Genomic DNA, 25511 nt, shown 5'->3' with positions numbered 1-25511 from the left:
TTAATTTATATCCTAAATGATTACTTTTAGGATTTATTTTACAAATAAAATTAGATGTCGTTTATAGCAAATTATTCTCATTTCGAAGAACAAAATGCAGTACTGTACAGCACATAGCCACAAGATCGATAATAACCACTTAAAAAGCTTACTTTTCGTCAACATTGTAGAGTCATAAAAGTGTTTCTTTGTAAAAGTATCATTATTATTATTTTTCATATTTCGTATTTAGTTCCACAAGCACCAGTACTTCACTGTTGTAGCAACACTATACTTTAATAAATCGATTTAAGGATTGATTCAAGTTTTAATAATATAGTAATCGAAGTCTTATTTATGATAATTTAGTTTATTAATTTTAACATGAATCAATTTCTAATATGAACGAGCAATTATTTATTGTGACATCGTCACAATACCGGACTGCAATTTTTAATCGTATTTTTAATTAATTTAATTTAAAATGTATGCTGTTGATCTCAAATTAGTAGTCTTGTCCCTGTACATCATAATTTTCCTATTAAGAATGAAGTCGTGCCGATCATCTGTCTAAATCCATTCAGGAAAAATTTTGAATTGAAGTAATATGACTTCTGGTTCAAACTGGAAGTTCGGTTATAGTTAATCGGGGCCTTCTGCTCCTAAGTTGTCCATATCTGGTCTCGTCTTTCATCTATCTAACTCCGTTCTCGAAATTAAGAAAAAGACGGACGAACGTACGACAGTGGAAATTTATAGGACTACAATTTTTTCAAATTGTTGCAGTTTTGAGATAAATTTATTGATAAACAATAGTAAATTAATGATTACGTAAGATTAAATTATGGCATACTTAAAAGAATTATAAGAATCAAACTATATAAACAGCTTTCACTATATTTTTAGTTTACGTCATATTTTTTTACAAAATTATATTAATAATTTTGCCTCAATAGTTTATTTTAATTATGAAAATTTTTATTATAATGTTTTAAAAGTTCACGTTAAAATTGTTCTTGTTTTTAAAGAAAAGTATTTATAACTTTTAGTTATTATTTTCCCCTCTGTTATACATAACAAAGTATGGCGATCGGCCAAAATCTGATCCCCCTTCCAAATTTTTACATTTTTGGACTCAGGACACCTTGAAATTTCGAGAAATGCAAAAAAGTTTTTTTTTCCTATGAATGTTATTGTGTGTGGGAGGTACGATTTGATCGCCCTCTTTGAAGGTTAATAACTCCGGTGCTTTTTGTCAATAATTTCTGAAATTTTGCAGGGAGGTATGTATATTAAGAGGATTGATGCTATTAAATTTTGGTGAGTAAAGGTCGAGGGAATGGAGAGATAAACAGTGTGTATTTCCAGTAGGGTCACACTTAATAATGATTTTATTCGTTATTAGCATTTATAATTTCTTTTATAAAACCATCTCTGCTGTCAAAATTAAGCTTTTTGCCATTTTATAATAATTAAAAATATAAAATTTTAAAAATAAAACATCATAACAGATGGTGCCACCAAATGTTGCTGGGAAAGTTAAGCAACGCGTTGCTGGATAATTTTTTTTTTCTTAACTTTTCAATTTTTATAGACTTATAAGTTTTTCAAATTAGCAAATTTTCAAATCCACATTTTCTAAAGTTTAGTACTATACTTTTATAAATTTATACCTGCATTATTTATACGTAAATTATTTTGAATATTACAAGGTCTCTATAAGTCCGCACGAAAAATATAAATTTTAAATTTAGCGGTAGACTAACACACAGCTATTAGCTAATGACTTCTCTTTATTTAATTACTGTAGATGCATTTTGGTCTTATTAAGGGACCCTCTTCAGTACATTTAGAATACACAGCTTTGATTATACATTCCATTACCTTGTAATATTCATATACTGTATTAACAGCAGTCATAAGAAATTTAAGTAAATTATTTTATTAAAGACATTGAAAACAATTTGATAATGACTTTGTTTACCATCGAGATATGACACGAAATATCTTCTATATCTATGTTTTATAGCATTTTTCTGTTGACTTTCCTTCTCTGACTAATTACCGACATTCAATTTTCTGTTTATTCTTGTTAACTATTATAGGTATATTGATCCGCTCTGTGTCTTACTTCTCCTGCTGTTATATATATAACACGGGAAAGTATTGTAATCATGTCAAATTTGACCCTCCTGGTTTTTTGCAAATATCGATGTTTTGAGACTCCTGAACCCAAAATTGTCAGAAAAAAAAGAAAAATATTTCAGGATATGTATGTTGTTGACATCTATTTCAATTAATATCTCAGGATGATGTAAGTATTAAGAAGCGAAGTTTGGCTTGGTAACTTGTATAAAAGGGCCATTTATGCTATTAAATTTTGGTGGTTACAGATCGAGAGGCAAGATAGAGAATGATAACGTATCATATCTCGGGACTGAATCGGAACTGGTGGTGGGGTCGGACTGAATAAAGATTTTTATTCGCTATTGGCATTTAGTTTTTAAAAATTACCTCTAGCCTTAAAAGAAAGCTTTTTGCCTATAAAAAGGCAAAAATAACTTTTATATTATTAATTTCTTTTTTATAATAAATTAATAATATAAAAGTTATTTTTAAATAAAAATTTATAACGGATGGTACTGCACACAATTTTAACTTTGTACTGATGTGTCTTAGTATTTCTAAATCATAAATATTTTTTGCCGGGAAAGTTATGCAACTGGTTGTCGGATTTTTCGATTACAACATTTTGTTCTTTCATTGTTATATAGGGACTTATAATGTCCTTAAATTACGAAAACGCAAATATGGCTGGATGGGTATACATGAAATCGCAACGATTTGTTACAAAGATGTGGGATACTAACAAAAACGTTACATAATGCTAGGATCTCCACTCTTGAGTAACAATGATTAATTTTTGTTTCTTAAGAGTTGTATGGCAAACTGTACTGTTTGTCACTGCTTTGTGAATAATTAATAAAATAATGTAACGTTCAGTACCCTGTTGTGTATTATTCCTTAGTACAATTAAGTGGATCGATCGAGAATATGCGTTACGTAATTTTAGGGGTGGGCATGTTCGTTTGGACTTATGTTATTATGGAGGCATACGAGAGGGTCGGATGGTGGCTGAAAAATATAAAAAGCGTTGCATAAAGATTTTATAGCTGTTTAACTGTAACAAAACAAATACACTCCATATGGAAATATAAATGAAAGTTAACACAGATTGTATCATGTATATATTACGGGCATACTTGCGCTGCGTGCCTACTAATATGAACATATTCAAATTTTATTAGATATTTTGTAGGTCAAATTTTTTATACACAGACAGATTATATCGAAATTTATCGAAATGTTATGTCTACAATAAGATACGAAAACACTATTATAATTAATAACTGTATCTCAGCATTGAAATAAATATAGTCTAAACTAAATTATTTTTCAAAGATTATTTTAAGTAAATAAAAAAATTTTGATAAGCAAACCAATAAAATACTTTTTCTGTCGATTATTTTAATAACACTTCATAAAGTTTCAAGGGCAAACTTCAAGCCAAGAACAATCATTCTAAGACTGTTTAAAACTTTACACGATAAAAGGTGAAGATTGACATCAGGTGATCGAATGTTTAATTTTCAATATACAGAGCAAAATCCGTCATTTTGATCAATTCGTCATAGAATAATTTGTTCTTTAGTTATTTTTATAGAAATAATTATCATAATTTTGTAATTTGGTTAGTTCTATTTCCATCTTTTCATTCCGTTCGTTAACCAGTTGCAATTCATTTTTAAAATTAATTATTTCACTATGAATAGTATTAATTTCCTCTCGAATTAACGAAAACTGATTCACCATTTTATCGTTACTGGTAGTAATTAGGTCTACTATTTTTAGCCATAGGTCTGTTGTTGAAATGTCTGTTACTTTCGTAGATATTAGTTCCAACGGAGAGTTTGCATTAAGTTTCTCACCTGCTTGAGTTTGAGGTTCATTTCTTCTTATTTATGTGTAATTAGTAATAAGGTTTGTCTCCAATTTCGATAGATTTGCGTTAGTAGTTAATTGCTTCTGACGATTTAGAGTTGGCTTACTTCTCTTGGTATTTTCTACAACGGACCTGGATTTAGTTCAATTCCGGAGATTAACAACAGTAGTAGAATTAACTTAAAATTATTCATTTTAATCGAATATGATTAAGCACTTTTCAATTATTAGCAATTATACAAATCTTGATGCCAGCAGCTGTGAAGATCGGAGTGCCTTCCCCCTTATAGAAATAATTATTAAGAATTCATTTTATTGTATTTTTAAACTTTAGATATTTTTAGAATTGTTGAAATTGTAACTTGAACCCTTACATTCTTAATAAACTTATTAACATAAATTGATTTCGCTTATTTTATCAGAATGACTTTTTTTTATGACGCTTAACATTGAAAAAGGATTTTAAAATACTTCCACCAGAAATTAATGATTTTAATCTTGAGAAAAAAATTAGAGAATGGTAAAATAAAAAAAAGTATAGATAATCTCTCGGTGAAGAAATTTGGGTTTTCGATTTATAATTAATTATTTATATTTAAAAATTATTAAACTATAAAAACATTTAAGCAATATACGGAATATAGTTGTTAATTACTAAAGAATAGTAATGAGTATATTTTTGTTGTTATGTTTTACATTATTAATGAAAACATAAAAATAATTAAATAGATGATAAACTGACAATATATGAAAAAATACAGGGTAAACCATAACCGTTGGCAATAAATACTATTCGCGTATTCAAATTAAAAGTCCCAATATACAGTTCATATAATCCATGAGTTAGAACCTATTTAATTTTCATGCTTAGAGAAACATATGCAAAGTTAGCGCCATTCCTAGCCGGACAATAAACCTGAAACGTAGCAACGATCAACGTAATAGCGTGATCCGATGCATTTTCCATCTAGATTAGAGTACTGCTAGTAGGTTTAGCATAATTTCATGGAAAATCCTCTGTTCTTGTTCAATATTCTCTTTGTTCAATGTTTACAAGAAACAGTATGTTCAATTCTCATAACCAGCATAGTTAGACTGAGAACAATTCATACCAAGTTTTGCCATCTTGGCACCAACATCAATTCACGATTGATCAATTTGGCCTTTGTTTTGTCAGATTCTCGGGAGAATCGTGTCGAGTTTTTTTAATGAATTGGGCAAAAAAATGTTTTTTTGAAGTTGTTAGAAAGCATGGAAAATAAGTATGTAGTTACTTTACAATGGAGCGCCTCTTATTTTAATATTTTAAGAAAGTACCTTTTACGTCACTTGATTCAAATTTACTTCAGTTTTATTTTTGGGATCATTTGAAATTCCTTGCTACTCCACGACAGTCGTGGCCATTTTTAACATCTCGAATATAAGAAAGTAAAATATAAGCTCTAACTCCTTTTCTGTGTTTTATTATCTGTATTTGTTGAGAATTTTAGATTCTAGTTATAAAATACGTGTACGCATTTATTACCAGCAGTTACCGGTCACCTTGTATAGCCTACATGTTAATAATTTTTCTAGATGCGTGTAATTAAATCTATAAAAAAGAAAACTTTTTGAATTATTTTCTCGTAAAAGTATGCATTTTATACTCGCTGTATAAGTCGACCCCTAATTTTTAAAAAATCTTTTCAAAATTAGAAAGTAGATTTATACGATATTTCGTTAGTAGACTATACATAATATAGAGTTTAAAGTTATTTAACTGTATTTTTAAGATATCTAAGCATATAACAATTGATATCTAATTTAAAAGTTAGGGCGATTAAACAATTTGAAAATACAGTAAAATTATGGTATTGCTAAAGAACGGGAGGTCTTTTTAAGGAAAACTGGCCCCTATTTAGGCGTTACAGACGCGGAGAAATCCCAGTGTTCAGGGAACGAAGACCGCTTGGCCACTGGTGGGGCCTTCTTATTTTGGAGATAGACTAGTATAAAAATTATGCACCTGCCTTTGAAACATTTGTTATTTGCGCTGATGACACATCGAATAAAATTTGACTATATTAGTTTATTCAGAGCTATTACAGAAATTGCTGTAGATCATGATTTAACATTAAATTATATCATAACAGATTTTGAATTAACTGCGATGAAGTAAACGAAATGCTTTACCAAACATACAACGTCAAGGAAATTTAATTTAATAAAATAAGATCCCGCTTAATTCGATATAACGCGGTCTGCTCGAAGCCTAAAAAAAAAGCTCAAAATTTACGCCGATTTAAATTATCGCGGCATTTCATTGATTCGTATATAATACGATTATTTACGAACACGAACCAATCAGAAAAAGGTAGCAATTCGTCATAGCGCTGTACTTTTCTTAAATCTATGTTTGTTTCGTGCAATTTTGGAAAAAAATATGACATTAGCGTGACATGGATGCCATAGAAAATATCGACTTCGCTTGGCAAGAATTAACTGATAAATGCATGAACGAAGTGTGGAAAAGTTATGGCTGAAGGTATTCAAAAATTCTCAATGTAAAGAGCCTATCGCTGTATCGTTAGGTTGACAATTTTGTCAACCTAACGATACATATATACAAGAAAAATTTCGGCCGTACACGAAATGTTTAGCTGGCGGAAAAGAGGGTAAGGGAAAGGGGGGAAGAAGGAGGGAGAGGAGGTAGGAAAGGTAGGATCTCTCTGAACGGCGTACGTATGGCTACAGTACCCTCTATGTTTGATGTTGGCGTGCAGTTTTTAGGCTGCAAGGCCGTAGTCCCCCGAAGGGTCTAAAAGAAAACCTGAGTGTAGCGAACACCAATGATTCAGTGCTGCCACGAATAGCTAAGTGTAGAAATTAGTGCCAAGTGACTGTTAGTAGGAAGACTTATAACTACTTAATGCTAATGAAACTGAATGTGAGTGCGAATCTTAATACTACTAAACAGCTAGACAGACAGCGCGAAAAAACAAATGAATACAATGACAAACTAGACCAGACAAACNACTCAACTGAATAAACGTGACTCGCTAGAAAAAATTTTCGATTAATAACATTTTTATTTTGTCATTCATAAACATTTTTATCATAAAATAAAAAATATGAAAATGTTGCTGATACTTCTGATCAAGATCAACAAAAAAGCCAAGCTGACGACGATACTTTGTAAAAAGAAAACGTCCTCGTTTAAAATTAATATTAACACAAAATACAATACTTTCAATTATGATTGTTAATTAACTATTGATTGGAAATAAATTATCGATTGGTTTAATGAACATATTTCTCTTAGTAACGAAAAAGAATAGTATACTTTTTCTAACTTCTGAAACGTAACCCTATGTTTTCACTAGTCCTTTTCGTATAGCACGAATTCGAATAACATGGCAGTCTTTTGGAACGTAACTACCGTGTTATACGCGGGATACCTGTATTAAGTTTGACTTAATAATCTTTCTTACGTCGGTGAGGAATATCATTAATCAGATTCATACGGTTATACATCATTACAATGATGTTTTTCGATAACATTATTATTGATAATATTTGATAGTGAACGGCTGTACATGACAATAAATTAGTTTAATGTACTTTCATGTACTATTAATCATTGTGATGAATAGGAAAGTCGAATAACAACATAAGTAAAATTTTTATTTCACACCTGTAAGGTCAAAGAACCATTTACTAGATGAATTTCGACAGAGATAAATGTTTTTCAACGAATAGTCAGAAATAGAAATTACTATAAAGTAATGTTTAAAACATAATTTTTAAAATACTTTTCCTATTTATAGTTATAGACTATTGAATTTTTTTTCTTTTAAGAGGACAAGAAACGGAAATTATTTTCTAGGAACATTTTGCAATTATTGTACGATGAATGACTATCGTATTTTAACTGATTATATGAGAATTTTTGCATATATATTACGTATAAAAGTAGACTTAAGAATTAAAATTCATAAAATAATGATTAATTTACTCTTTCTATCTGAAAAATTATGAGTATTTATTTAAAATTATGAATATTTAAATAACGAGTACCAGTGATGTTTCTTTGTATTACTTATATGATCGATAAAGTTCTATCTAAATGAACGTACTGTACAAAATATAGTAGTTTATAATATATAGTAGCCTACAGTACATAAGAGTAAAGATTAAATGAATATTAAATTCCTAAAATATAAAATAGTTTATTTAAATTCTTGAATTTTCTAAATTATAACTAATGAATGTATTAATAAATCGGTTTTTAATATTTTTAACACTTAAAAAGAACGAATTCTATTCTTGCTTGTGCTATGTGCATTCGTTTATTTTACAGCTAAAAGTTTAATTTAAGTAAAGAACTTCGCTTCCTTTCATTTAAAGAAACTCAAATTTATCTTCATCAATACGTCCTATTATAATAATTATTAATATCAAGAATTTAATTAATTTACAATTCAAGTTATAAAATAATTTCGTTAATTTATATCCTAAATGATTACTTTTAGGATTTATTTTACAAATAAAATTAGATGTCGTTTATAGCAAATTATTCTCATTTCGAAGAACAAAATGCAGTACTGTACAGCACATAGCCACAAGATCGATAATAACCACTTAAAAAGCTTACTTTTCGTCAACATTGTAGAGTCATAAAAGTGTTTCTTTGTAAAAGTATCATTATTATTATTTTTCATATTTCGTATTTAGTTCCACAAGCACCAGTACTTCACTGTTGTAGCAACACTATACTTTAATAAATCGATTTAAGGATTGATTCAAGTTTTAATAATATAGTAATCGAAATCTTATTTATGATAATTTAGTTTATTAATTTTAACATGAATCAATTTCTAATATGAACGAGCAATTATTTATTGTGACATCGTCACAATACCGGACTGCAATTTTTAATCGTATTTTTAATTAATTTAATTTAAAATGTATGCTGTTGATCTCAAATTAGTAGTCTTGTCCCTGTACATCATAATTTTCCTATTAAGAATGAAGTCGTGCCGATCATCTGTCTAAATCCATTCAGGAAAAATTTTGAATTGAAGTAATATGACTTCTGGTTCAAACTGGAAGTTCGGTTATAGTTAATCGGGGCCTTCTGCTCCTAAGTTGTCCATATCTGGTCTCGTCTTTCATCTATCTAACTCCGTTCTCGAAATTAAGAAAAAGACGGACGAACGTACGACAGTGGAAATTTATAGGACTACAATTTTTTCAAATTGTTGCAGTTTTGAGATAAATTTATTGATAAACAATAGTAAATTAATGATTACGTAAGATTAAATTATGGCATACTTAAAAGAATTATAAGAATCAAACTATATAAACAGCTTTCACTATATTTTTAGTTTACGTCATATTTTTTTACAAAATTATATTAATAATTTTGCCTCAATAGTTTATTTTAATTATGAAAATTTTTATTATAATGTTTTAAAAGTTCACGTTAAAATTGTTCTTGTTTTTAAAGAAAAGTATTTATAACTTTTAGTTATTATTTTCCCCTCTGTTATACATAACAAAGTATGGCGATCGGCCAAAATCTGATCCCCCTTCCAAATTTTTACATTTTTGGACTCAGGACACCTTGAAATTTCGAGAAATGCAAAAAAGTTTTTTTTTCCTATGAATGTTATTGTGTGTGGGAGGTACGATTTGATCGCCCTCTTTGAAGGTTAATAACTCCGGTGCTTTTTGTCAATAATTTCTGAAATTTTGCAGGGAGGTATGTATATTAAGAGGATTGATGCTATTAAATTTTGGTGAGTAAAGGTCGAGGGAATGGAGAGATAAACAGTGTGTATTTCCAGTAGGGTCACACTTAATAATGATTTTATTCGTTATTAGCATTTATAATTTCTTTTATAAAACCATCTCTGCTGTCAAAATTAAGCTTTTTGCCATTTTATAATAATTAAAAATATAAAATTTTAAAAATAAAACATCATAACAGATGGTGCCACCAAATGTTGCTGGGAAAGTTAAGCAACGCGTTGCTGGATAATTTTTTTTTTCTTAACTTTTCAATTTTTATAGACTTATAAGTTTTTCAAATTAGCAAATTTTCAAATCCACATTTTCTAAAGTTTAGTACTATACTTTTATAAATTTATACCTGCATTATTTATACGTAAATTATTTTGAATATTACAAGGTCTCTATAAGTCCGCACGAAAAATATAAATTTTAAATTTAGCGGTAGACTAACACACAGCTATTAGCTAATGACTTCTCTTTATTTAATTACTGTAGATGCATTTCGGTCCTATTAAGGGACCCTCTTCAGTACATTTAGAATACACAGCTTTGATTATACATTCCATTACCTTGTAATATTCATATACTGTATTAACAGCAGTCATAAGAAATTTAAGTAAATTATTTTATTAAAGACATTGAAAACAATTTGATAATGACTTTGTTTACCATCGAGATATGACACGAAATATATATCTATATCTATATCTATGTTTTATAGCATTTTTCTGTTGACTTTCCTTCTCTGACTAATTACCGACATTCAATTTTCTGTTTATTCTTGTTAACTATTATAGGTATATTGATCCGCTCTGTGTCTTACTTCTCCTGCTGTTATATATATAACACGGGAAAGTATTGTAATCATGTCAAATTTGACCCTCCTGGTTTTTTGCAAATATCGATGTTTTGAGACTCCTGAACCCAAAATTGTCAGAAAAAAAAGAAAAATATTTCAGGATATGTATGTTGTTGACATCTATTTCAATTAATATCTCAGGATGATGTAAGTATTAAGAAGCGAAGTTTGGCTTGGTAACTTGTATAAAAGGGCCATTTATGCTATTAAATTTTGGTGGTTACAGATCGAGAGGCAAGATAGAGAATGATAACGTATCATATCTCGGGACTGAATCGGAACTGGTGGTGGGGTCGGACTGAATAAAGATTTTTATTCGCTATTGGCATTTAGTTTTTAAAAATTACCTCTAGCCTTAAAAGAAAGCTTTTTGCCTATAAAAAGGCAAAAATAACTTTTATATTATTAATTTCTTTTTTATAATAAATTAATAATATAAAAGTTATTTTTAAATAAAAATTTATAACGGATGGTACTGCACACAATTTTAACTTGTACTGATGTGTCTTAGTATTTCTAAATCATAAATATTTTTTGCCGGGAAAGTTATGCAACTGGTTGTCGGATTTTTCGATTACAACATTTTGTTCTTTCATTGTTATATAGGGACTTATAATGTCCTTAAATTACGAAAACGCAAATATGGCTGGATGGGTATACATGAAATCGCAACGATTTGTTACAAAGATGTGGGATACTAACAAAAACGTTACATAATGCTAGGATCTCCACTCTTGAGTAACAATGATTAATTTTTGTTTCTTAAGAGTTGTATGGCAAACTGTACTGTTTGTCACTGCTTTGTGAATAATTAATAAAATAATGTAACGTTCAGTACCCTGTTGTGTATTATTCCTTAGTACAATTAAGTGGATCGATCGAGAATATGCGTTACGTAATTTTAGGGGTGGGCATGTTCGTTTGGACTTATGTTATTATGGAGGCATACGAGAGGGTCGGATGGTGGCTGAAAAATATAAAAAGCGTTGCATAAAGATTTTATAGCTGTTTAACTGTAACAAAACAAATACACTCCATATGGAAATATAAATGAAAGTTAACACAGATTGTATCATGTATATATTACGGGCATACTTGCGCTGCGTGCCTACTAATATGAACATATTCAAATTTTATTAGATATTTTGTAGGTCAAATTTTTTATACACAGACAGATTATATCGAAATTTATCGAAATGTTATGTCTACAATAAGATACGAAAACACTATTATAATTAATAACTGTATCTCAGCATTGAAATAAATATAGTCTAAACTAAATTATTTTTCAAAGATTATTTTAAGTAAATAAAAAAATTTTGATAAGCAAACCAATAAAATACTTTTTCTGTCGATTATTTTAATAACACTTCATAAAGTTTCAAGGGCAAACTTCAAGCCAAGAACAATCATTCTAAGACTGTTTAAAACTTTACACGATAAAAGGTGAAGATTGACATCAGGTGATCGAATGTTTAATTTTCAATATACAGAGCAAAATCCGTCATTTTGATCAATTCGTCATAGAATAATTTGTTCTTTAGTTATTTTTATAGAAATAATTATCATAATTTTGTAATTTGGTTAGTTCTATTTCCATCTTTTCATTCCGTTCGTTAACCAGTTGCAATTCATTTTTAAAATTAATTATTTCACTATGAATAGTATTAATTTCCTCTCGAATTAACGAAAACTGATTCACCATTTTATCGTTACTGGTAGTAATTAGGTCTACTATTTTTAGCCATAGGTCTGTTGTTGAAATGTCTGTTACTTTCGTAGATATTAGTTCCAACGGAGAGTTTGCATTAAGTTTCTCACCTGCTTGAGTTTGAGGTTCATTTCTTCTTATTTATGTGTAATTAGTAATAAGGTTTGTCTCCAATTTCGATAGATTTGCGTTAGTAGTTAATTGCTTCTGACGATTTAGAGTTGGCTTACTTCTCTTGGTATTTTCTACAACGGACCTGGATTTAGTTCAATTCCGGAGATTAACAACAGTAGTAGAATTAACTTAAAATTATTCATTTTAATCGAATATGATTAAGCACTTTTCAATTATTAGCAATTATACAAATCTTGATGCCAGCAGCTGTGAAGATCGGAGTGCCTTCCCCCTTATAGAAATAATTATTAAGAATTCATTTTATTGTATTTTTAAACTTTAGATATTTTTAGAATTGTTGAAATTGTAACTTGAACCCTTACATTCTTAATAAACTTATTAACATAAATTGATTTCGCTTATTTTATCAGAATGACTTTTTTTTATGACGCTTAACATTGAAAAAGGATTTTAAAATACTTCCACCAGAAATTAATGATTTTAATCTTGAGAAAAAAATTAGAGAATGGTAAAATAAAAAAAAGTATAGATAATCTCTCGGTGAAGAAATTTGGGTTTTCGATTTATAATTAATTATTTATATTTAAAAATTATTAAACTATAAAAACATTTAAGCAATATACGGAATATAGTTGTTAATTACTAAAGAATAGTAATGAGTATATTTTTGTTGTTATGTTTTACATTATTAATGAAAACATAAAAATAATTAAATAGATGATAAACTGACAATATATGAAAAAATACAGGGTAAACCATAACCGTTGGCAATAAATACTATTCGCGTATTCAAATTAAAAGTCCCAATATACAGTTCATATAATCCATGAGTTAGAACCTATTTAATTTTCATGCTTAGAGAAACATATGCAAAGTTAGCGCCATTCCTAGCCGGACAATAAACCTGAAACGTAGCAACGATCAACGTAATAGCGTGATCCGATGCATTTTCCATCTAGATTAGAGTACTGCTAGTAGGTTTAGCATAATTTCATGGAAAATCCTCTGTTCTTGTTCAATATTCTCTTTGTTCAATGTTTACAAGAAACAGTATGTTCAATTCTCATAACCAGCATAGTTAGACTGAGAACAATTCATACCAAGTTTTGCCATCTTGGCACCAACATCAATTCACGATTGATCAATTTGGCCTTTGTTTTGTCAGATTCTCGGGAGAATCGTGTCGAGTTTTTTTAATGAATTGGGCAAAAAAATATTTTTTTGAAGTTGTTAGAAAGCATGGAAAATAAGTATGTAGTTACTTTACAATGGAGCGCCTCTTATTTTAATATTTTAAGAAAGTACCTTTTACGTCACTTGATTCAAATTTACTTCAGTTTTATTTTTGGGATCATTTGAAATTCCTTGCTACTCCACGACAGTCGTGGCCATTTTTAACATCTCGAATATAAGAAAGTAAAATATAAGCTCTAACTCCTTTTCTGTGTTTTATTATCTGTATTTGTTGAGAATTTTAGATTCTAGTTATAAAATACGTGTACGCATTTATTACCAGCAGTTACCGGTCACCTTGTATAGCCTACATGTTAATAATTTTTCTAGATGCGTGTAATTAAATCTATAAAAAAGAAAACTTTTTGAATTATTTTCTCGTAAAAGTATGCATTTTATACTCGCTGTATAAGTCGACCCCTAATTTTTAAAAAATCTTTTCAAAATTAGAAAGTAGATTTATACGATATTTCGTTAGTAGACTATACATAATATAGAGTTTAAAGTTATTTAACTGTATTTTTAAGATATCTAAGCATATAACAATTGATATCTAATTTAAAAGTTAGGGCGATTAAACAATTTGAAAATACAGTAAAATTATGGTATTGCTAAAGAACGGGAGGTCTTTTTAAGGAAAACTGGCCCCTATTTAGGCGTTACAGACGCGGAGAAATCCCAGTGTTCAGGGAACGAAGACCGCTTGGCCACTGGTGGGGCCTTCTTATTTTGGAGATAGACTAGTATAAAAATTATGCACCTGCCTTTGAAACATTTGTTATTTGCGCTGATGACACATCGAATAAAATTTGACTATATTAGTTTATTCAGAGCTATTACAGAAATTGCTGTAGATCATGATTTAACATTAAATTATATCATAACAGATTTTGAATTAACTGCGATGAAGTAAACGAAATGCTTTACCAAACATACAACGTCAAGGAAATTTAATTTAATAAAATAAGATCCCGCTTAATTCGATATAACGCGGTCTGCTCGAAGCCTAAAAAAAAAGCTCAAAATTTACGCCGATTTAAATTATCGCGGCATTTCATTGATTCGTATATAATACGATTATTTACGAACACGAACCAATCAGAAAAAGGTAGCAATTCGTCATAGCGCTGTACTTTTCTTAAATCTATGTTTGTTTCGTGCAATTTTGGAAAAAAATATGACATTAGCGTGACATGGATGCCATAGAAAATATCGACTTCGCTTGGCAAGAATTAACTGATAAATGCATGAACGAAGTGTGGAAAAGTTATGGCTGAAGGTATTCAAAAATTCTCAATGTAAAGAGCCTATCGCTGTATCGTTAGGTTGACAATTTTGTCAACCTAACGATACATATATACAAGAAAAATTTCGGCCGTACACGAAATGTTTAGCTGGCGGAAAAGAGGGTAAGGGAAAGGGGGGAAGAAGGAGGGAGAGGAGGTAGGAAAGGTAGGATCTCTCTGAACGGCGTACGTATGGCTACAGTACCCTCTATGTTTGATGTTGGCGTGCAGTTTTTAGGCTGCAAGGCCGTAGTCCCCCGAAGGGTCTAAAAGAAAACCTGAGTGTAGCGAACACCAATGATTCAGTGCTGCCACGAATAGCTAAGTGTAGAAATTAGTGCCAAGTGACTGTTAGTAGGAAGACTTATAACTACTTAATGCTAATGAAACTGAATGTGAGTGCGAATCTTAATACTACTAAACAGCTAGACAGACAGCGCGAAAAAACAAATGAATACAATGACAAACTAGACCAGACAAACGGACGGACAAATGACAAACACGCAAGACCCCAAATTTTTTTTATATTGTTTTTTATTTATTTATTTATTTGATTTATTTATTTTGAAATTTTATTTCGTTTATTTATTTATTTTTATTTTTTAAGGCAAAGACTATTAAAAACTAAAAATATAAAGAAAGTTTATTGCTACACATTCGGACGACATGTTTAAATTTATAAAAACTGGAAATGAAATAACTAGATATTTCTTTTATTTTTAAAAAAGATTTGTTGAAATTGTTTTTCGTAATGTTTATCATGAAATTTGTTGAAAGAGGAACGAGTTGTATCCGGATAAGGGAAGACCTACACAGTCTTCCCTCATCCGGATACAACTCGTTCCTCGGGTTTCGCTCAAGAGAAAGTGACTGTGTAGATCTTCCTGCAAGTAGACGGATTTACAGAAAAAATATATAGTTCTGTATATACAGATAAAAGGTTAACTAGACGTTTATAGATACGCAATATACACGATATGGAAAATAAAAGTAGAAAAGGTGACTGGAATCGACGAATCGTCACGTAATTTTTGTACAAATAATCTATATTGGGAATAAGACAGCGAACGAGTGAAGCTCCTTAGAATAAATTTAAAATTTCTTAATTGAGAACTTTCAACAATTAACTGTCATCTGCGAGACTAACCTTTAATATAATTATTTCTTAGTAAATTTTGAAATATGACCCAAAAACAAAGTCATAAATAAGCAAATCTCCATATTTTGATCATATGACTTTCGACATTTTGATCATTGGATATTTTTCTTTCGACGTTTCGAAGTGTTATCACTTGTATATAATTTTTATTTATTTATTTATAACTTATTTATAGTACCCGTTAAGTTCATCTATTGTACTGTACTGTCCTCCAGTCTACTATATTGTGTTAATCTACATAACTAAACTGTAAAAATTAATAAACTACGTTATTAAAAAATAGTATTTTTAAATCCATCGATTTAAAAATCCTACTCACGAACTTGAATCGTTTAATACTATCAGAATTAGCATATCCCAAAACACTAAATTTGAATATACTTATAAACTTTGTTTATTGTAATCAGAACTTCAATTATAGTTATCGTTATTTTCGAGTAAATTAATTAATAAATCTTCAAGTTATATATATTTTTAATTTCTTTAACGTAACCTCTTAATATTAGAAGCAATAACTCAGAACAGACGGTTATTGTTATCAGTATATGACAGTGGTATTATCAGTAGGAGCGATTACAAAAATTTTCTTGATATTGGATAACTTTTATAGTTCAGTATCAGAAAAATCCAGATTAATCTTAAATACAAAATATATTATAGTTTAAAAATGTATATGTACTGTACGTAAATACAGTATTTTTGCGGAATGATCGGCATGCCGCATTTAAAAGGGGGCGACCAGCATGCAGGTTAAACTGCGACTAAAATATAAAATTAAAAGTAATAAAAAAAATCAATGGTTTGTTGACATTGGTAGTAGTGGTGGTTAGTGGGCTACACTGACCATTTACCCTGACCTTAAAAATACCATCTTCCTCTCAAATTTCACACAAAACCGATGTTAATCGGTGTAAGCTGAGCTAATTTCCATCGAGTTTCTTAAATTTAGTATGATTTTTGGGTTTTAGAATCAAATAACAGTAAAATACACATAAAAAGAGCACTTTTGGAATTCCAAGAGTATTTTACATCGTTAGAAGACAAAATGGAGAAATTGAATATATAATCATAGTTTTTTAATATAATACTGGCAGTTTCACACAGTTTTAGAATAAAAACTCGTTCGTTTTTACGTGACGTAACTTATTTGTTTTTTTAATGGAGGGATGTGTAGTTACAATTAAGCCGGCATTCTTCCCTCCCCCTGGATAGACCAGCATGCCAGTCATTCCGCGAAAATGTGGTATATAGGGGAGATCCTTCTACTTTGGGACACTTTTCTTTAAATTTTCATAATTTAAGTTCTAATTGATCTTTAGCTATGACTATTGAATATTTCTATTAGTAATTAATAACATCACTATATATAGTGCAACACTTGACCCTATGCTATTTTGTTTATGAGAAAATGTCAAATAATTACTTGCAGATATTTGTCCCGAGGTACAATCCATGATTGTACAATCCATGATTGTACCTCGAGACACCAATGTTTGTACCTTGGGACACGAACAATCCTAACGTTTTTGTAAATCTTAACTTCCGCAAGATGAAAAAAAGATAGTTTATCCAAGTCTTTTTCTTTATAACAATATTAGCTTTATCAGTTAACAAAAATGTTTATATGCTGGAAATGCAGGTAAGTATAAAGCTTAAGTGTTCTGTAGAAGGCATTTAAATGATTGAAAACCAAAAATAATCTCATTTTTGTATTATGAAAAAGAATAGTCATTACAAATATAGGTCACAAATATTACATTTGTACTAAATTTTTTAGAATTAATACCGCATTTCTGACAGTAATTTTCGAAAATGGTGCAATCTTCGTGCACCCTGAATCGACAGGTAACGCATTGAATCCAGTCTTCTGTGCTCAAAGTACAGTAGTAAAATAATTTTCACCGCATCCCACACAATTATTTTACTCTTGAACTTCATCACATGAGTCGTCAGTCTCTAAGATCCTCACAGAAATTTCATCCGCAGAGCTACTAACTTCAACTTTTTTCTTCTTAAAAACTTCCTTTTTAACAAATTTAACATTTTTATTCACTTCATTCTTTTTCTTCGCGGCCAACAGAAACATAACAACAAAAGTAAACATAATAATATTAAATAAATAGTTGAGAAAAGCAACGCCTTGTACCTTGGGACAGTCCCAAGGTACAAAAAATTCACTGTCCCAAGGTACAATTTTCTCTTGTTTATAACAAAGTATGGTTATAATTTTTGAATTACAGAAATCCAATGTTATTTATTAAAATAAGTGGTTACGAATGTGGTTATCAACTAACTGTACCTTAATTAAATTACTCGCCTCAAAATATTTCGATTAAAACCAAGATCCAAATGGATTGTAAAAAAACAAACACCTATAAAAATCACACAATGTGTCACAGCGTTAAAACTAGTCAAAATAGCCGACTTTACGTCATGCATCCTGAATGTTGTAATGAAATAGCTACTAGATATCGCTACTTACTACTTCTCAATATATTATTTTTCAAATGACGAGCTTGTCCCAAGGTACAAGGTGTCCCAAGGTACAAGGATCTCCCCTAGTATATGATTTATTAATGAATTGGATGTTGAAAAATTAAATTTTATTTCACTCACGAATAAAAAATATATTATTATTATGTGTGATTATAATTGTTATAAATAATGTTATTATTTCAAATGTAAATAAAATAAATAAATAAATACTGATAAATGTATCTGACAATTAAATACAGTATAATATATTTCTGATCATTTAGAGTTAAAATAGAAAAAGTATATATTATATTTCGTTTTATTTTATAATTAATTATTAATTTATACAGTCTTAGTAACATTAGGCTACAATTCAACAAGTCTCAGAAAAACTTCTTCAATAAGAAAAAAATTCAATTAAAAATTGCATTATTTATTTTATTGTTAGTTTAATATCCGTTTCATTCAAAATATATTTTTAATTAAATATTTTTAGTAGTAGTAAAACACTTAATATATTCTAGTTAGAGTCGTACGTATATTCTAGTAGAGTCATATATATAATAAACTTATATAATAATTTCTATAGCCATTTTTTTGCATTTAAAACTTTCCACTAAAACACTTGTAAACTTTCGACCAATTGTTAATATTAATCAAATTATGCAAATAAATTGGAACTTACCTTCATTAATTCGAAGTGTTTCTCTGTAGTTTTGATATTTGGGAACGCTTATTATGCATATCACAATTAAAATTACAATGAAAAAAGTATATCCTCGTCGTAAAATTTTTGATGCCAAATACTTGATAGAACTTCTCCTAAACATGTTTTATCGTCGTGTGATGATGATAAATTACTTTTTATTTTTTATTATCCTTTGACAAAATGATATTAACATCAATAACAAAAACTGTCTCTGTCAAAAATGTTCAAGCCAGTGTCGTGTTCAATAAACTAACAATCAGTCGAACGGAGTTATAAATATAAATATTATTATACGACCTCTGGTGAGTTATTCTTCAACTAATTTAATATAGAATTTATACAATAATATATAATTAAAGTTTATAAAATATATTTATAGTTTATAATTTACACTTGAAGATGATTTAATTCTATTATTTTTCAAATTTTGTTTTTGTTTTTAATTTGATTATTCTATTTATTTTTACAATATGAATTGCCAAAAATTGAAATAAATTAATTAAAATAACATTTTTTTACCTTAAAAATGTTATTATGAATTCTATTAATTTACCAAACATTATAGGCCTTTGTAATAATTATGATTTTTATTGTTATAAAATTTAATCAAACATTTTTTATGTATTAATCATTTAGTTAGACTAAAATAAAATGAGTATATTATATAAAAATGTTTAATTTAATTTATAAATGCGTATTCTGAAATTTATAAAATTAATTCGTAATATTTTAATATATTATTTGATAATTCAATACATTCGCTCTTAAAATAATTTTCCTTTTTCACTTGATGATTATACAATCAACTTTCTAAAAATATGCATGAATTTTTTTTTACATTCAAATAAATTGAATTTTGATGAAAAGTTATAAAAATATAAAACTTCGTTCATTTTATAAAATGCAATATATAATATACGTGCTTATATATGCAATATGGTATAAATTATATAATGGCAGTAATGACAGTTGGTGTATTATATAATAAGAAGTGCTTTATTTATTAAACCAGTTGTTTCCCGCGACTTCACCCGCGGGGGTTTTGTAAGCAAACCCCATTTATATTCAGTATATACAACAACCATTAATTGTTATATAACATCTACCGCTGAGAATGATGAGAATTGCCGAGAATCAAACGAACTATTTTCAATTTTATCAATTTTCTGGAACGTTTACAATCGTTCTATAATCGAACCAATATGCAATAACAAATTCCAATTTAAAACGGTTCGAACGTTTGGTTAAATATCGAAGTATATAAAAATATTTATAACAATGTCTGAAATGTTATCAATTTAAGGGAAACTATGGGAATCAATTTCAAAACCGTTCTTCAGGTTAAGCATTAATGCTCTCCCCCTGAATTCTTAGTATGCGTTTTCATGACGTATCCTAACTGTGCACCAAATTTCACCTTTTTAGGTTCAGCGGTTTGCTCTGAGCGATGATGAATCAATCAGTCAGTCAGTCAGGACAAGTAATTTTATATATTTAGATAATGTTTGGCGCTTCGTGTGTTTTGTAAATTGATATGTGAGTTTCCCTTCATTCTTTCACTATTTTGGGGGGATTGATATTCTAATTTAATATTTTTATATGTCAATTTAATTATTACAATTTAATATGTCAACGCTCTTCCTAACAATGTGACGCAGTAATGTAACACGATGTAACGTGACATGTCATCCTTTTTTTTTAAGTATGTTAGGATGAGATTTGATAATCGCGTGGCTATCTTCTCACGATGAATCAATTGATTTTAACCAGATTTAATAATTTAATAATGAAATTTCGACAATTTGACACAACCTGTTATATTTAGCGCAAACAGCAAAAGCAAATCTTTAACTTAGCCTATATGTAATTTACATTGCATTACGTTCTTCGAATTAAACGAATCGTGCAACAGCAATACTCAGTCAATTAATTACCTCATATGTAAAAATCGAATCTTATTTTAAAAAATAATAATAACTGTGATTATTATTATTAGACTATTATTATTATTTCTATATCAAATATACGATTATGTAAAAGGAATATTTGTTATTTGGATTTATATTGTATATGTAATAAATTTGTAATATTTATTAATAAAATAGTCTTTTAATACATTAACCTGTAAAATTTACTGTTTAATATTTAAATGATGATAACATAATGAACAGCAAAGGAACGTCTATTTAACAATGAAAGTTGTATTTCTATTTATCATCACATATTCCAACATTCAAAAATAAACATAAAAAGTGAAAAAATATATATAATAAAAGAATGTTTAATATACAGTTTTAAATTTTAAGAAAATACTCTAAAGAATATTTTTCTTAAATAAGTCAATAAAAAACATTTCAAGAGTAAATTAAGAAAGTAGGCCTAGGCTATATAAAGATGCATTGGCTTACTGCTGAAGATATCGATTTAGTAGATCAGTAAAAAAAAATACTTGAAAACAAATCGAAAGTACATTAAAATACATTCATAAGAATAAAAAAAAGGAAATTTCATATAAAGTAGAGAAAACAAGCAGTATAAAAACTCTTGTATTTTTCGTGGAAATTTGTATTCGTGATAAGTAATAATAAACTTATCACGAAACAAAATTTTAAGACATCTTTAAAATAACTGTATAAATACAGTTTAAAGCTTATATTCTGATTTTTTCAAACATCAGTAAAATAAATCCTGAGCTTAACACTGTGTTTACATATTTATTTCACTGAGAATTAAATATTTCGGTCGTAAATAAAAATGCTAAAGTAATTTAAAAACAAAAAAAATTCTTTCAAATTTATTCTGTTATTAATTAACTTTAAAATATTCTAGATTCAATATATTAAATTAATATTATGATTTATTTAAGCTAGGTTTTTAAACAAATAAGTAGCTACAATAATTTTCTAAAAAATAATTAATTTAATTCAAAATTTATCCGAAAGATGGCGATAACTGTAATTAACATGAATTTTAATAATTTATATAAAATATATTTTAAAATATTTATTTTTTCTCTTCATAAATGCATATGGCATCGATTAATTAAAATTATTTATTTTTATATTATTTGCAAACTAAAAAAGACGTTTCCTTAAAATAAAAAAAAAACAATTACATTAAAATATAAATTTTAATTCTTATTACATATTTTTATTCATATTCTTACTGTAATATTTTAAAGAAATTTTGAGGTTTTAAATTAATTTTCTTTAATTTATATTAAATAATTTATGACATAATAGTACGAATAATTTTTTAAATAATTTATTTAATTATTTTGAATGTTATAAACAATCCCCAAATGTAGTAAATTATTGAATAACATGGAAAAATAAGCTGCGAATAAGCTGTTATTGAGTATAAATTATGTTAAAGTAGATAAATTTTGTATATTATAATATAAATAATTCAAAATTTATATCTTTGTATTTAGTTATTTACAAGTAAAATAAAATGGGCTCTCGTTACAATACTTTACTAGTTAGATGATTGTAATGGATTTTAATATAAATTTGAATTTCTTCCTTAAAATATTGAATCTGGATGTGCAATAAAGTGTTTTTATTAGTCATTTTTTTATTGATAACGATCAATAAAAAAAGAACGTTATTGCACATCCGTATGAGTAGATGACGAACAGCATATCTGTTTATAATAACTATTTTTAATCTAGATATGATATTAGGGATAAATAACTTTCTCCCAAAATTCAATATTGTCAGGTTATTTTGTAAAAATTATCATCTTTCAAATAATAAATAAAACATCTGTTCTGTTGTACAGAAATAGAACTGTTATAAAAAAACGCACTTAAAATTCATATCACATTTTATTATTTTTATTTAATTTAAAAGATAATAAAATATGATAAATAGAAATTATTTAATACTTTAAAAAAAGGTATATCATCTGTATATATTGTAATTTAAGTGATACATTAAAAATTCTAATCATAGTTAAATTATTTGAAATTTAAAATGTATAGTATCATATGATATTTTCTTACTTTTTTAAAATAATTAAATTAAATTAATATATAGACTAAGATTGAGTAAATTATAACTCACGAGTCTTCAGCTATTCATGCAAAGCAAATTAAATTTATTATTATAATGTATGCCAAATAGGATTTTTCACAAAATACGAGTATATTCTTTTAAATTTTATAATATAGTTTAATATTAAAGAAATACAGGAGGGTGCAAAAGTTGAGAATCTGAGAAATACAAATGTTTAGTGTTCATTATTATTTTTTTTATTATTTTTTATTAGTTCGTATTCCTTATTTGTGATTTAATTTGTACATAAGAATAAATGTTTTTTCGTCCTATTTTCTCTCTGTATGTTTTTTTCCATAATAGTAACTGTATACTTACTTTTGTAACCCCCCTGTATATAACCTCTAATCTCTAATATACTTTTATTTTATTTTTAAATGTAATAAAAATAAATATTTTCACCGACCTGAATTGACCGATTACATCAACATCGTATTTACTGACCCATGTAATTACTTAAATTATTCTTTACGTTTTAGTTAATGCTTCTTTAATTATTATTTATTTAATAATGTCGATATAAAGTCCTACACTATTTTAAATTCTTATTTAAAATATTTAAAAATTAAATATTTTTTAAAAGTTACTTTTTACATTGATCGTTTTATACAGTCATATATAAATTTTGAAATTAAGAATAATAATACTGTATACTCTTAGTGAACATATTGCAACATGTTGAATTTGCCTTTTATAAGCATTTATTTAAAAAATATAATTACATTAAAAAGTCATTAAACCAAACAAGTGGGAAGGGAAATAGTTTTGAGAAAAGAATAAAAATACTTCTCATTCCTATCTCATCAGTACGAGCCAACTTTTTTAGTTTGTAAGCAAAATATTCACTGAATATTTTGCTAAAAATCTGGTAAAAAAATTTTAATTAAGTCCTTATGTGGCAATTTCGAGCATATTAACTTAAATATCAAGTTTTTGGCAGATTAATAAATAAATATAAATATCATGTCATGTCTGTATCGTTTTTCATATCTAATATTTTGTGTTTTAGTGTACAGAATCTATAAATGAAAATTTTAATAATATTTCATTGTTTAAAAAATAAAAGTAAAACAATATTTTATATAAATTGGGGTCTCTTCTATAGAAAATATTTATTTTTTATTCGTTAATTAATATCAGAAAATTTAAAAGTTCTATTTACTTAAATCATTCTTTAAACCATAATTAGTGTTTATTTCGTTATTATTTAATATTGATTTAAAGTTCCACACTATTTTATATTCTTATTTAAAACTTAAATAAAATGTTATCATCGTCTTTCCTAAGGTTTCTTTTTGTGTTGTATGAATTCTTAATCTTAAAGGCTAGACCATTTCATTTTGCAAATTAAACAATAAATCATGAAAATCTTTTTTAAAAATGTTTAATTTTCTTAATTAATATAGATTAATTAGATTTAACTTTTTAAAAATGCTTGAATAAATTTAAAATTTATATTATGCCTATAATTAAGTTTTGTTTTATAGCATTTTAATATTTGTTACTTTTTATTTCATTTTTGCTATCTACTGTATGATGACACATTTCCTGTTTTTTGTTTTACACAAGTGGATGTGCACATGTTTATTTTATTTTTATTTTTATTTTTTGTTAAACTATTGCTTTTTGCTGGAAAAAAAATATATATTTTAAAGTATCTTTATAATTTTTACAGAGTTATATCCATGTAAATTCTTATTATTTTGTTATAATTTTCTATATTTTTATTATTTTAATTTTATTAAAAATTTTTTAATGATATTTTTATTGTACTTTATATTATTTGATAGAACTTTATTTAATTAACTGTTAATATTATTTAATATAAAAAAATTCTAATTTGTTTTTTGTATTAATTCTTTGAATATGTATAATGTCCGGTGATCGATAAGTAACTCAACTCCATTATTATTATTGAAATTTATTTTTGAAATTGTTTTAATGTTTAGGAGTTTATCGGATAAAAATACCATTACAAATTTTTATATAATAGATTTTCAACATTTATTAATTGCACAAATAAAAACTTGGGCGGCATTGTTAATTATCATTTATTTATTTAAATGTCAATTTAAAGTGAATCATAATTTAATAATTTAATAAAAAACTTATTAATAAATTAAAATTAAA

General features: G+C 27.4%; 1 protein-coding gene across 1 annotated transcript in view; it reads right to left on the bottom strand.

Moving 5' to 3' along the window:
• LOC111635300 (galactoside 2-alpha-L-fucosyltransferase 2-like) overlaps positions 1-19555 on the bottom strand; it is a 29484-nt gene extending 9929 nt beyond the window's left edge. Inside the window, exon 1 of the mRNA XM_023380230.1 lies at positions 19300-19555. Within this exon, the coding sequence (XP_023235998.1) occupies positions 19300-19444 (145 nt within the window). The 5' untranslated portion in view covers positions 19445-19555. The remainder of the gene's footprint in view (positions 1-19299) is intronic.
• Between the last annotated feature and the right edge of the window lie 5956 nt (positions 19556-25511).

Source organism: Centruroides sculpturatus, unplaced genomic scaffold, assembly GCF_000671375.1.
Source record: "Centruroides sculpturatus isolate CEXI.00-Female unplaced genomic scaffold, Cexi_2.0 scaffold928, whole genome shotgun sequence".
Classification (NCBI taxonomy): domain Eukaryota; kingdom Metazoa; phylum Arthropoda; class Arachnida; order Scorpiones; family Buthidae; genus Centruroides; species Centruroides sculpturatus.
Note: the sequence above shows the minus strand (reverse complement) of the source record. Positions and strands in the feature narration are given on the sequence as shown.